The sequence below is a fragment of the Oncorhynchus gorbuscha genome, linkage group LG08 (assembly GCF_021184085.1).
Source record: "Oncorhynchus gorbuscha isolate QuinsamMale2020 ecotype Even-year linkage group LG08, OgorEven_v1.0, whole genome shotgun sequence".
Lineage (NCBI taxonomy): Eukaryota > Metazoa > Chordata > Actinopteri > Salmoniformes > Salmonidae > Oncorhynchus > Oncorhynchus gorbuscha.
Window position 1 is genome coordinate 12,608,638 of NC_060180.1, and position 14,582 is coordinate 12,623,219.

The following is a 14,582-nucleotide window of genomic DNA, read 5'->3' on the forward strand; positions in this document are numbered from 1 at the left end:
GCGTGCGGCTTCGGGAATCGAACCCACAATCCAACTGAGCCATAAATCATTGCACTGATACAATGACAATGACATTCATGTATCTGGTAAGCCTAGTAGAATTAGGGTCCATCTAACATACTGTGTCCTAATTGTTTGGCCTATTAGGTCAAAGCACCCTTGAGATGTGCTGCATTTGTTTGGAACACGTGATTCAGAGCAAACACAGCAAAGTAAAGCATGTATGTAGGGTGACACCATGTGGCCAAAGCCATTTGTTACACCGATAAAGAAGTATAGATTGGAGTAGAACAGGGGACTCTAATAACATATTGTACGGAACACATTTGTGCTGTAGTGAAGCTGTCTCTAGAGCAATGCAAGGTGTCTTTCATGATCATGTGAAACGTCAATTGCTATGAAAATGCTGGGATGTGTTTTTCAATTATGTTAAAGTTAATTATGATGCAACTATGACGGTGAGACGATATGGATTACAATTATCATCATGAATATTAAGGCTATACGCACTACATTTTACACACATAGATACTCAACCATGCAAATTGGCCGAGTTATTATTTATTTGGACAGCACACATTATAGTCTTACTTTTATACAGACATCGTACACACTCTCACTAAATCATATCCTATATCATACACACCAACCTACTCAGATATACTTCACACATAATATCTTGTCTCAATTTTCTAACATCCGTGGCATTGGCTCACAGGCAAACAGGCAAGGAAATAAAACCGATATTGCTAGAACCTATTTCTTAAATTCTAAATATCAGACATTTGAAATCTCTAATTTTGACCGTCATAATACCTCTGATGGCAGTAACTTTACAAGCACTAATTATGGTCAATTTAGACTGAGAAAAGTATCTAGTTATGGTAAGGGGTGAAATAAGTGTAGCCAGTTATAATTGTAACGGTTTAGCAGATTACAAAAAAATAAGATCAGTCTTCATCCTTAGATGTGTGGAAAAAGGAATGTGGTGGCAATGTGTTTCTGTCATGGACAAAGGAACTCCAAAGGTGTGATGATATTAATTAACACAAATGTTGCTCTGAATGTGCAAATAGTCAGGAATGATTCGTAAGAAAGGTGGATATTTTTGAATATGAAAGTGGACGAAAAAGAGATTTGGCTCATTCATCTATATGGTCCAAATCAGGATGATCCATACTTTTTCAAAAACATTTGTACCAACTTATTGAACGTACAGGCAACAAATGTTCAAATCATTATGTTAGGAGACTATAATACAGTGTTACGTACCTCAATGGACCGTAAAGGTAATCACTCTATGAACTATCATCACCGTGCCCTTAAGGAAATCACAAATATTATGGACACATTAGAAATAGTTAATATTTGGAGACTAAAAACCCCCAACCTAGTGAGATATACATGGAGGAGACTTAATCAAGCTATACATCTTGGCTACTTTGTTGTCTCTTTCATCAAAGGTTAAAAAAGTTTTAATAGGAGACAGAATGCGATCGGATCATCATTTAATTGGCATTCACATAACTCTTATAGATTTTCCATGAGGACGGGGATATTGGAAATTGTATCGAAGTGTATTGGAGGACAACCTATTTTTAACTAAGACAAAATAATTTATAACTGAATTTTTCCAGTATAATACAGGTTCAGCAAATCCCCTTATTGTTTGGGTTACCTTCAAATGTACCTTCAGAGGTCATTCAATTCAATATTCATCAATAACTAACTAATAGTACAGGTAGATAGCAATAACAATTACACTACAGAGATACAAAATAAGTTAGAGGAAAAACAAAAATAACTTGAGGAACTTATTCAAGAATGATCTAATGTAATCTATTACACAAATAAATCAAACTGGATGGAATGTGGAGAAAAATGCACAAAATGCTTCACAAAATGATCCTGTACTTCCTGACGGGCCGCACCCAGGTGGTAAGGGTAGGCAACAACACATCCACCACGCTGATCCTCAACACTGGGGCCCCTCAGGGGTACGTGCTTAGTTCCTTCCTGTACTCCCTGGTCACCCATGACTGCGTGGCCAAGCACGACTCCAACACCGTCATTAAGTTTGCTGATGACACAACAGAGATAGAGGCCTGATCACTGACAACGATGAGACATCCTATAGGGAGGAGGTCAGAGACTGCCAGGACAACAACTCTCCCTCAATGTGAGCAAGACAAAGGAGCTGATTGTGGACTATAGGAAAATGAGGGCTGAAAAGGCCCCCATTAACATCGACGGTGCTGAAGTGGAGCAAGTCAAGACTTTCAAGTTCATTGGTATCCACATCACCAACTAACTATCATGGTCCAAACTAAAGGTTGACCGATGAATCGGAATGGCCGATTTAATTAGGGCCGATTTCAAGTTTTCATAACAATCGGAAATAGGTATTTTTGGACACCGATTTGGCCAATATATATATTTTTTGACACCTTTATTTAATCTTTATTTAACTAGGCAAGTCAGTTAAGAACACATTCTTATTTTCAATGGCGGCCTAGGAACGGTGGGTTAACTGCCTTGTTCAGAAACAGAACAACAGATTTTTACCTGGTCAGCTCGGGGGATTCAATCTTGCAACCTTACAGTTAACTAGTCCAACGCTCTAACCACCTGATGACATTGCACTCCATGAGGAGACTGCCTGTTACGCTAATGCAGTAAGCCAAGGTAATTTGCTAGCTAGTATTAAACTTATCTTATAAAATTAAATTTATCTTATAAAAAACAACCAATCAATCAATCATAATCACTAGTTAACTACACATGGTTGATGATATTACTCGTTCATCTAGCGTGTCCTGCGTTGCATTTAATCGATGTGTATCATGTGTATCGTGTGTGTAGCGTTGCTCCAATGTGTACCTAACCATACACATCAATGCCTTTCTTAAAATCAATACACAGAAGTATATATTTTTAAACCTGCATATTTAGCTAAAATAAATCTAGGTTAGCAGGCAATATTAACCAGGTGAAATTGTGTCACTTCGCTTGCGTTCATTGCACGCAGAGTCAGTGTATATGCAACAGTTTGGGGCCGCCTAATTTGCCAGAATTTTACGTAATTATGAGATGACATTGAAGGTTGTGCAATGTAACAGCAATATTTAGACTTATGGATGCCACCCGTTAGATAAAATACAGAACGGTTCTGTATTTCACTGAAAGAATAAACGTCTTGTTTTCGAGATGATAGTTTCCGGATTCGGTCATATTAATGACCTACGGCTCGTATTTCTGTGTGTTATCATGTTATAACTAAGTCTATGATTTGATAGAGCAGTCTGACTGAGCGATGGTAGGCACCAGCAGGCTCGCAAGCATTCATTCAAACAGTACTTTCGTGCATTTGCCAGCAGCTGTTTATAACTTCAAGTCTATCAACTCCCGAGATTAGGCTGGTGTAACCGATGTGAAATGGCTAGCTAGTTAGTGAGGTGCACGCTAATAGCGTTTCAAACGTCACTTGCTCTGAGACTTGGAGTGGTTGTTCCCTTTGCTCTGCATGGGTAATGCTGCTTCGAGGGTGGCTGTTGTCGTTGTGATCCTGTTTCGAGCCCAGGTAGGAGCGAGGAGAGGGACGGAAGCTATACTGTTACACTGGCAATACTAAAGTGCCTATAAGAACATCCAATAGTCAAAGGTTAATGAAGTACAAATGGTATAGAGAGAAATAGTCCTATAATTCTTATAATAACTACAACCTAAAACTTATTACTTGGGAATATTGAAGACTCATGTTAAAAGGAACCACCAGCTCTCATATGTTGTCATGTTATGAGCAAGGAACTTTAATGTTAGCTTTCTTACATGGCACATATTGCACTTTTATTTTCTTCTCCAACACTTTGTTTTTGCATTATTTAAACCAAATTGAACATGTTTCATTATTTATTTGAGGCTAAATTGATTTTATTGATGTATTATATTAAGTTTAAATAAATGTTCATTCAGTATTGTTGCAATTGTCATTATTACAAATACATTTTAAAAATCAGCCGATTTAATCTGTATTGGCTTTTTTTGGTCCTCCAATAATCCATATCGGTATTGGCGTTGAAAAATCATAATCGGTCGACCTCTAGTCCAAATACACCAAGACAGTTCTGAAGAGGGTACGACAACACCTTTCCCCTTCAGAAGGCTGAAAAGATTTGGCATGTGCCCAAAGATCCTCAAAAAGTTTTACAGCTGGACCATCAAGAGCATCCTGACTGGTTGCATCACTGCCTGGTATGGCAACTGCTTGGCATCTGACCGTAAGGCGCTACAGAGGGTAGTGCGTACGGTCCAGTACATCACTGGGGCCAAACTTCCTGACATCCAGGACCTATATACTCGGAGGAGGAAGGCCCAAAAAATGGTCAAAGTATCCAGTCACCTAAGTCGTAGACTGTTATCTCTGCTACCACACGGCAAGTGGTACCAGAGCGCCAAGTCTAAGACCAAAAGGCTCCTTAACAGCTTCTACCCCCATAACCATAAGACTGCTGAACAATTAATCAAATGGACACCCGGACTATTTACCTTGACACCCAAACTCTATTTCATGAACTGCATTGTTGGTTAAGGGCATGTAAGTAAGCATTTCACGGTAAGGTCTACCTGTTGTATTCAATGCATTTGACAAATCAAATTTAATTTGATTTGTATGTGTGCCATTCAGAGGCTGAAAGAGTGTGCAACTCAATAGTAGGAAGGTGTTCCTAATGTTTTGTACACTCAGTGTAGACAGACAAGTCTCTTAAGAGGCAACAGCCAGCCATGATGATCTGTCATCTGGTGTAGGATTAACCTGACAAACGTCTTATGATCCTGTGTTGTAAAAGAGCTTCATAACACAGAACCCAGACAAAACAAATCACAGTCATCCTAGTTAAGCTGTGTTGCAATACCTCTGTGACTCCGCTTGATGGCAGTGTTACGTTAAATATGACATAAGTGTGTGTGTGTGGTAAGAGAAATACATCACTTGGTTTCCATGTTTTTCACTTGATGATTTCCTATAGCCTGCTGTTGAGTAGTAGACATCCAGCTTCATAATTAGAAGTACTCCTGCCCTCATATTAGAGGTTTTAATGCATTATAATAGCATTTTTATAAGCATCCTGCAGATGAAAGTTGACGCGTGTCTGTGTACAAGCATCCTGCAGATGAAAGTTGATGCTTGCGTGTGTACAAGCATCCTGCAGATGAAAGTTGACGCTTGTCTGTGTACAAGCATCCTGCAGATGAAAGTTGATGCTTGTCTGTGTACAAGCATCCTGCAGATGAAAGTTGACGCTTGTCTGTGTACAAGCATCCTGCAGATGAAAGTTGATGCTTGTCTGTGTACAAGCATCCTGCAGATGAAACTTGCCGCTTGCGTGTGTACAAGCATCCTGCAGATGAAAGTTGACGCTTGCGTGTGTACAAGCATCCTGCAGATGAAAGTTGACGCTTGTCTGTGTACAAGCATCCTGCAGATGAAAGTTGACGCTTGTCTGTGTACAAGCATCCTGCAGATGAAAGTTGATGCTTGTCTGTGTACAAGTATCCTGCAGATGAAAGTTGATGCTTGTCTGTGTACAAGCATCCTGCAGATGAAAGTTGATGCTTGTCTGTGTACAAGCATCCTGCATATGAAAGTTGATGCTTGTCTGTGTACAAGCATCCTGCAGATGAAAGTTGATGCTTGTCTGTGTACAAGCATCCTGCAGATGAAAGTTGATGCGTGTCTGTGTACAAGCATCCTGCAGATGAAAGTTGACGCTTGTCTGTGTACAAGCATCCTGCAGATGAAAGTTGACGCTTGCGTGTGTACAAGCATCCTGCAGATGAAAGTTGATACTTGTCTGTGTACAAGCATCCTGCAGATGAAAGTTGATGCTTGTCTGTGTACAAGCATCCTGCAGATGAAAGTTGATGCGTGTCTGTGTACAAGCATCCTGCAGATGAAAGTTGACGCTTGTCTGTGTACAAGCATCCTGCAGATGAAAGTTGACGCTTGCGTGTGTACAAGCATCCTGCAGATGAAAGTTGATACTTGTCTGTGTACAAGCATCCTGCAGATGAAAGTTGATGCTTGTCTGTGTACAAGCATCCTGCAGATGAAAGTTGATGCTTGTCTGTGTACAAGCATCCTGCATATGAAAGTTGATGCTTGTCTGTGTACAAGCATCCTGCAGATGAAAGTTGATGCTTGTCTGTGTACAAGCATCCTGCAGATGAAAGTTGATGCGTGTCTGTGTACAAGCATCCTGCAGATGAAAGTTGACGCTTGTCTGTGTACAAGCATCCTGCAGATGAAAGTTGACGCTTGCGTGTGTACAAGCATCCTGCAGATGAAAGTTGATACTTGTCTGTGTACAAGCATCCTGCAGATGAAAGTTGATGCTTGTCTGTGTACAAGCATCCTGCAGATGAAAGTTGATGCTTGTCTGTGTACAAGCATCCTGCAGATGAAAGTTGACGCTTGCGTGTGTACAAGCATCCTGCAGATGAAAGTTGACGCTTGCGTGTGTACAAGCATCCTGCAGATGAAAGTTGACGCTTGCGTGTGTACAAGCATCCTGCAGATGAAAGTTGACGCTTGCGTGTGTACAAGCATCCTGCAGATGAAAGTTGACACTTGCGTGTGTACAAGCATCCTGCAGATGAAAGTTGACGCTTGCGTGTGTAACAGTATAATTTTGAACCGTCCCCTCGTCCATACCCGGGCGCGAACCAGGGACCTTCTGCACACAACGACAACAGTCACCCTCGAAGCATCGTTACCCATCGCTCCACAAGAGCCGCGGCCCTTGCAGAGCAAGGGGAAACACTACTTCAAGGTCTCAGAGCAAGTGACATAACCGATTGAAACGCTATTTAGCGCACACCGCTAACTAAGCTAGCCGTTTCACATCCGTTACACTCACCCCCCTTTTGACCTTCCTCCTTTTTCCGCAGCAACCAGTAATCCGGGTCAACAGCATCAATGTAACAGTATAATTTTAAACCGTCCCCTCGCCCATACCCGGGCGCGAACCAGGGACCTTCTGCACACAACGACAACAGTCACCCTCGAAGCATCGTTACCCATCGCTCCACAAAAGCCACGGCCCTTGCAGAGCAAGGGGAAACACTACTTCAAGGTCTCAGAGCAAGTGACGTAACCGATTGAAACGCTATTTAGCGCACACCGCTAACTAAGCTAGCTGTTTCACATCCGTTACACGTGTGTACAAGCATCCTGCAGATGAAAGTTGACGCTTGCGTGTGTACAAGCATCCTGCAGATGAAAGTTGACGCTTGCGTGTGTACAAGCATCATGCAGAAGAAAGTTGACGCTTGTCTGTTTTGTGGATATCGGCAAAGATATGTCCTAAATGGGCTATAATGATATGGCAACAGCTAATATTCATTTTGCTTGATTTGGTTGCTATAGAAACCATCACTATCATCACAATGGAAACAAGAATGTAAGTGCATGCATATGCATGAAGTGTAACGCTTGAGTCCAACAAAATGAAATATAACAGTCTGGATAAAGTTCGAAATGACACGGTTTCATATGTACAACATCTAAAGACCTGCCACACTATATTGGGAGCTTTGCTGTTTCTAAAAGGCCGTATTTGGGTGTTTCTGTAGCCGTTGTTCATGTTTTCTGCATCCCCTAATACTGCCCAATGAGCCCGAGGAGGTCTATCGCTGGTGGGGTAAGTTTCTCAAAACCAAGTGAAATCAAAAAGTGTAATGACACTTCTGTAGCCTCCATTTACATAAAAACGTTTGATTTGGTTAAAACTAGCCAGTGGAAGACATATTGTAGAGTGGCTGTCTGTATTCATTCTAATGTACCTGAAATGGCTATTTCCACCGAAATGCTGTAACTGATAGACATTGGAATACACAATGTGAAGCCACTCTCTCTTCTATTCTTTTCACGTACTCTCTCCTTGGCCTGTTCATTCCTTATTCCTGCAGATACCTAGTATTTGCTGTGTTTTTATTTTAACTCGGCTTCTCTCATGTGAGACATATCCTCTCAGTAGCAGAGCAAGCTCCTGACGGCGCTCTGTCTCTAATCCTCGCCTCCTCTCTGACTTCAAAGCTGCAGAGCTGCTGCTTCTTGATTTATTTATTTGGATCTAATGTTAGGCTTTGTAGCGCTGGGTGGTGACAGCCTAATTCATTAGCAGATAAATGAGCTAGGTGCTTAAGCCTTTCTCTCTGCAGTACACTGCTGTTTATAGTACACACACTCAGCAAGCAGACTGTTGTCGTATTAGTTAGCTAATATCTAGGCTGCTTTGTTTGCCATGCAGAAATTGCCAACATGTCCCTACATTGTCTTGTCTGATCATTCATTGATTTCTTATTTCTCTCTCTTGCCTTCTGTCTTCCCTCTTAGTATATGACATACGCCTGCATGCATTTATAGCTGCTATACTGAACCAATATGTGTCGTCAGCCAGAACCCGTAGAAACACATTTGATAGTGGTTACTACTGTTTTTTGAAAGTAGCTATTTACAATGATGAAGGTGATCTGTGTCAGCCCTAAGATTAGTGGGCTCAATGTAGTCATCATATTTTCCTGTTGGTTGCTGACCACAGTGGTAACTATTAGCAACTCCCTTAGTCTGTTCTAAATGTGATAGTTGAAGGTCTCCATTTAATCTCCATTTAGACTCATTTTGTTCCTCAACATAACGTTCTAAAACTGGCTAGTTTTGCCTCCTAGCATCTTTCCTTATGGAGTCTGCTTGATGTAAACCAGGCTTACTTTTACTTTGCTGCTTTTGGGTTTGTCGAATTGATTATGAAGTTGATAAAAGCAGTCAAGTGTGGGCAGTCAGGCAAGGCAAAGGCAGGCACCTGGTTGAAGGAGGCATAATGAAGGCAGAGGTTTATGAAAAGAGTGGAGGACGAATCTGTCACTCACTTATCCCCATAGCTCTGTTCACATCAAATGGAGATGACAGGAGGATGAAAATGGAGTGAAGAGGGAGAGATGTATGTAGTGTAATTATGAAAGGCCTAATTCCCTCATGCCAAGTACAAAGAGACACCGTATCAGAACACACACACACCAAATACTTGCTCCACTTTAGCACTGCCCTTAAATACAAAACCCTGTAAACAGTGTCGTTTCAAGTAATTTATTATAGTCAGCTAGATGGACAACAGCTTCTTGTCTTGTCATTTAGCATAAATCCCACCGCCGCCGCTCTCAAGCCGTATTCACACACTGGCGTCAGAATCCGCTTCTGCTTCCGCAAATGAAAGCGTGCATATAATGTCCCCCGTTCTTCCCATGTTAAATCTGGATGAATTTAAACCAATCTACACCGACCACTGTCCATCCAACACATTCTGGTGGGTTCGGGTTGGCTGAACTAAGAGGCACCTGTCACCAGAAGCAGAGAAAGAGCAGTGATCTATTTCCCACCACTTCTGCCGCCCATATGACCAAAGCAGAAATAAAACGTTTGTTGACTCTATGGTGGTCAATGCGGATTCCGCTTTTTGGAACGTTTCTGAATGTGAGGTCACTGTAGGCAGTCAGAGGGCAAATGATCCTGGCACCGGATTATTTCCTCACTGGAATAGCTGGTTCTAATGGAAAATGTGAAAATTCTGCTTGTGTTCCCAACAGTACAAACTCCAGCCTGTGAGCTCATCATTTTTGTGGACAGACACATGTAACATAAATGGTATCGTAGCGTCTGTCAACAGACTCCGGGATATGACAATGAATGAGAAATGTTGTTATGGTTTGCTGGTTTTTAGTCTCTGATTATCTGGACAAGTCACGATTTTGAAGGTCTTTCAAATGTAGCTGTTATAAAAAAATATATTTTTTAAATGTACAGGGAAACCTTTGCCTATCACCTTTAACCATCCCAACCCTGAATGTCCCAACCTAAAGCAGCACAACTGACCTTAGATCAGTGCTATGGGGCCATCTCTCCTTAAATCTCTCTTTTGTGCCCAAGTCAGTATCATTCTAGTGTCCTTGGAAGGGAAGTTCTGCTCTCATCAATCTCTCTAACACTTTCCGTGCTCATAGTGACCCTCTAATTGTCCCTGTAAAAGTCAATAAGCCCTTTGCAGCAACGGACGCCTAGATTACACCACATTACATCCTTTATAGAACCACAGAGAATGGTCATATGCAGTTGGATAGAGCCTGAGAATTGGGTTTGGGGGAAATGCATTAGTTCAAGAGCAGTAAATGAGTCGAATAATTGGATTACAAAGAAGTGCTATCATTGTAGAGGTAGAAGGCATATTTTATATTTAAAGGACAAGCTTAGTGCTTTCAACTCAGAACTTCAGTGTAGAATAAGGTCAACATAATGTCATTGTGGAGGCATTGCAGAGGCACACTCACACATAGCTTAGTAAAACTTGATTTGGAGATACTGTATGGGTCTTTTATCAAAGAAACAGTTTTGAGATCTTCAGTATCTCACATTGCAGTAAGCCCAACTGTGTTACATTTAGTCTGGGATTGACCTTCAATTAGAGTGAAGATCTACTGAAGGAGCAGCAGTTGATCTGCAGGCAGCTCTGAAGCCTTGATTGAGAGTTATGGGAAACAGAATGGACATGTAATGAAAATGCCATGATAATTCTAATCTCAGGCAGAGGGGCTGGTGACTACGTCTGAGAATCTGCGACAGCTATTGATTTGAACAGTTTCAGACTCATTTCTTTAGCCTCTCTAGGATATATTAGACGTTTGGATGTTTATATTTGTACCCATAATTCCTTATACAGTAGAACAATCCTTTTTTATTTGTTCTAGTTTCATTTTGCATTGATTACTTTTCTGGGTTAGGCAGACTGAAGTTCTGTAGGGCTTGGGTTGTGGGGGCAAAGCCACATCATATATTAATCACACTAGTGGGTCATATGAGGTAATCTGTGTGGGTTTGAGCCTCAGCTAACCTCAGATTCATATCTGAACAGAGAGTTGTGTTTGTTTGAGAAGTTTAAAGTCAATATGGGGTTGAATGGGCCAAGGCTTTTCCTTTGGTTTATTATTCTTCATTGATCTCCCCACCGGGTGCAGATTGAGAGGGTAGTAGGGAGAAGATGGGGAATGTGAGGTTAACTGACTGAGGGACACAGAATGTTGCAGGAATTTCCATAGCATGTTACAGTCCCTGTGCACAACCACAGCAAAATGCATTCTGAATTGATGTAATCATAATGTGAATAATATGTAACCTCAATCGATTAAATATTTGAACAACGTGTAAGCTCAATGAATGAATTATCTTTATATGAAAGATGTATGACGAGAGAGAGGGATAATCATGCTAATCCTGTAAATCAGTTGCCCATCAGTCTCCATCTACTGAACAGGAGGTGTAGCACCACTGAGGGGACCACCACTGGAGCTAGCTTAATTTCAACATGGGGACCTGCTGTGGTACTGTGGTTCTGTTGGACCCCCCAGTCCTCTCTGTTTGGCTGGCGGTTCCAATGTCAGAGCCCCAGGGCAGTCAGCTGGAGTGGGATTTGTGTGAAATATGACCCCAGATTCCCAGTTCATTCAACCAGCGTTTTTCTCCTCCTCCTTGGGGGAGATTATGTGGCCCGCTCAGCATCTAAGCCGCAGCCTTACCGGTGTGAAATGCCATTTCCTCTCGAGCAACGTGCCGTGACTAAGGCCTGCTCTGCATGAGGAACCTCTAGAGGAGAGAGGGATATAGTGGGGGAGGGGGAGGAGATGAGGAAAATGGAAGAGAGCAAGGAGACGAGAGGAAGAGGACAGAGAAAGGGAAAAAGAGAGAGTGGGAGAAGTAAAGAGGGTGATAATAGAAGTAGTAAAAAAGCAGAGGAGGGAGCAGAAGAGAGCAGGCGTGTGGGAGAAAGACTGAGTACAGTTCAGTTGGGTGCACTGGCAGATATAAGTATGGATCAGAAGATATTTTGGATGTTATTTTTCTGTTTTCTATCAAGGTTCCCTGCTTCAATGCCAGTTTTTGATTTAGATAACCATTCCCTAACCTTTAATAACACAACATCCATTAAATAGCACCAACCACCATCATGTTATGGGTACATCTTCAAGTAGAGGCCTCTCTATGTATTTTCATTTTCTGCTGAAGCACAAAATGGCCTGGGAATTGATGCTTTGGAAAACAAAAAGGTGAGGAGTACAAATCAACACTTCATACTTTGAAGTAGTAATTTGTACTCTTGCCTTTTTTGCTTTTGAGTACGTTATGCTTTGAATTCAACAACAAGCAAAGTGCAAACTATTTTAGCTTTAATAATAAGACATACTTACCGATTTTACATTATTATACTCATTCAAGAGTGATGTTTCTTTTGAGAAATTCATTTCTGCAAATCTTTTGTTGTCTCCGACTCTGCTTCTTGTTGTTTTGAATAACAACCTTTGTTTGTCCGTGAGAGTCTGATTCAAAAGGAGAACTGTTAGCATAAAAATGTACTCACTACTTTTGCACTGGCAGACAAAAACAGTGAACTAATCATGCCTTTACAGATGGGAGCATTATGAGATGTTTTTTGAAATACCCCGACATTCTGTACAATCTTTTTTTGAGGATCTCTTGTGAACTGACAAAACAAAACAGTTGACTTACTAGCTTGAGTATTGTCATAATATAAATTGAATCAAAATAACATAACATCAATTGAACCAACTTTTGTCTCTCCCACCATGCAGGACATTCTGAACAACCTGGACCCCCTGGAGACAGCTGACCTGGAGGATGACGACCTCATGCTGGACGTGGACCTCCCTGAGGACGGCTCTCTACGAACACAGACAGCAGGGGCTCCAGGTACAGTCATCGCTTCCTTCATCTTTCCCCAGGCTTGGTGCTCATTAACACTAGTGATTGGTTCAGTAGAGCCCTAATCATTACAATGAAAGCCTAATCACTGTGACCAGACCTTCTCACCTTTTGAGTGTAGCTTTTGATTCCATTCTGTAAATGTAATCATGGAACACCTATGGAAATGACAATTTAATCTCTAATCATGACACATTCCTCTGGTCCTATTTCAACTGCTGATTAAGTAACAAGATAGTTTTGGTGAATAGGTCTCTATTCTCAGAGACAGCAGGATTATATTTGTGTGTGTAGGTGTGCTGTGGGTGTGCGTGAGCACCTATGTGTGTGTCTGCGTGAGAGAAAGATTCTGGCATTTTGTGACATTATACAAACCATCACAAACTCCCTATGTCAGTGCTCATTGGTCATTGATCATGAATCTTAGGTTAGGAAGTCTCTCCACTGTATTGTGAATGCCATACTGACAGTGTCATTCATGGCGAATGCAGTTCTTTCCACTGCTCTGAAAACACTCGGCCCAGTGTGAGACTGCTGACCAGTCCTGCCAAAGGATTGCTAACAAGGGTCCCTTTATGACCATAAAACTCACAGACAACCCAAAGTGCATCTCATTCTGTCTCTATACACTCAAACACACACAGAGCCTGGTTTTTCAGTTCACAGAGCACTACTACATTGAGTGTGTTGTGTGTGTGACAGGAATGTTCACTCTGAAGGATTGTGAATCCAACCGGCATCCTGGAAAGAGACCGTATTTATTTATAGCTCTGTATGTCGTAGCGAGGGGTCGTAGTTAAGGGACAGAGGGTCCAGCCAAGCTCAGCCCTCCGTGGCAGGCCTAAAGAGAGGGGAGGAAAGGAGGGAGCTTCAATGTAGCATAGCCGTAGGCCCATCCTCCCTCTCCTCCCCTTCCTCCCTCCTTCCCATGGGCACAGGCTCTGCCAGCCAAGCAGGAAGGGGAAAGGGAGAAGGGAAAAGGAGGCCCTGCTATTTTCTCCTGCAGGCAGGCTCCAGCTCCAATGACAGGGAGGTCCTGGTGGCCTCTCCCCACCCTGCCCAAGCCGGTGACTCCCAGCCTGGCCACAGACACAGCCACCCCAGCCTCTCCCTCTCTGGCCACTTGGGGAGTTTCTCCGAAAACAGACAGCAGGGTGAAAGAGTTTCTCCAGTCCTTTAAAAAGCTGACTAGGACTTTAGCTTCTTTTCCCTCTTCATTTTACCACTTTGGATTTGTAATGTTTGGATTTGAGTTTTGTACATGTTGAGAAGAAGTTGACGGATGTAGCAGAGCATGTTGGAATGTAGCAGGTCACGTGTGGAATTACTGGGCTAACTACTGAGACAGGCTCGTCTTCAGTTGCGGTATGTGGAGAGGCTGCGTAAGGTATTTGTTTAGTCCTCAGCTGAAGAACTCTCATGCTACAACAGTAAGATTGAGTTATTTGAAGACTGGCACACCATTTTATTTTGTCTCAGTTCATTAATGGCTTGTTTGATTAGAGTGTCGCCAAATATTTATGATCCTTGGTTGCCCTGTTTGGAAGATAAATTGTGTGTCTGTCTGTGTCTGTAATGTACAGTAAATGTTTTGTGGGTGTGTATACGTTTTGTTATTTCTCTCTGTTCATGTTAACCCCTGAGAGTCCTACTGTCTGACTGTTGGCCTTAGCTTAAAGCCTTCTTCTTGGGTTTGATGTCTTATTCAGTACAAATCAGTGAATATATATATATATATATGTTAGGGTTAGGGTTAGGG

At 41.9% G+C, this 14,582-nt stretch overlaps 1 protein-coding gene across 15 annotated transcripts in view; it reads left to right on the top strand.

The window, feature by feature from the left end:
- Positions 1 to 14,582, top strand: part of ccser2a (coiled-coil serine-rich protein 2a) — a 64,069-nt gene that overhangs the window by 30,207 nt on the left and 19,280 nt on the right. For all 15 annotated transcript variants that reach the window (XM_046358543.1, XM_046358541.1, XM_046358544.1 and 12 more), the window contains one exon: positions 12,694 to 12,811. In XM_046358543.1, coding sequence (XP_046214499.1) covers positions 12,694 to 12,811 — 118 coding nt within the window. The remainder of the gene's footprint in view (positions 1 to 12,693; positions 12,812 to 14,582) is intronic.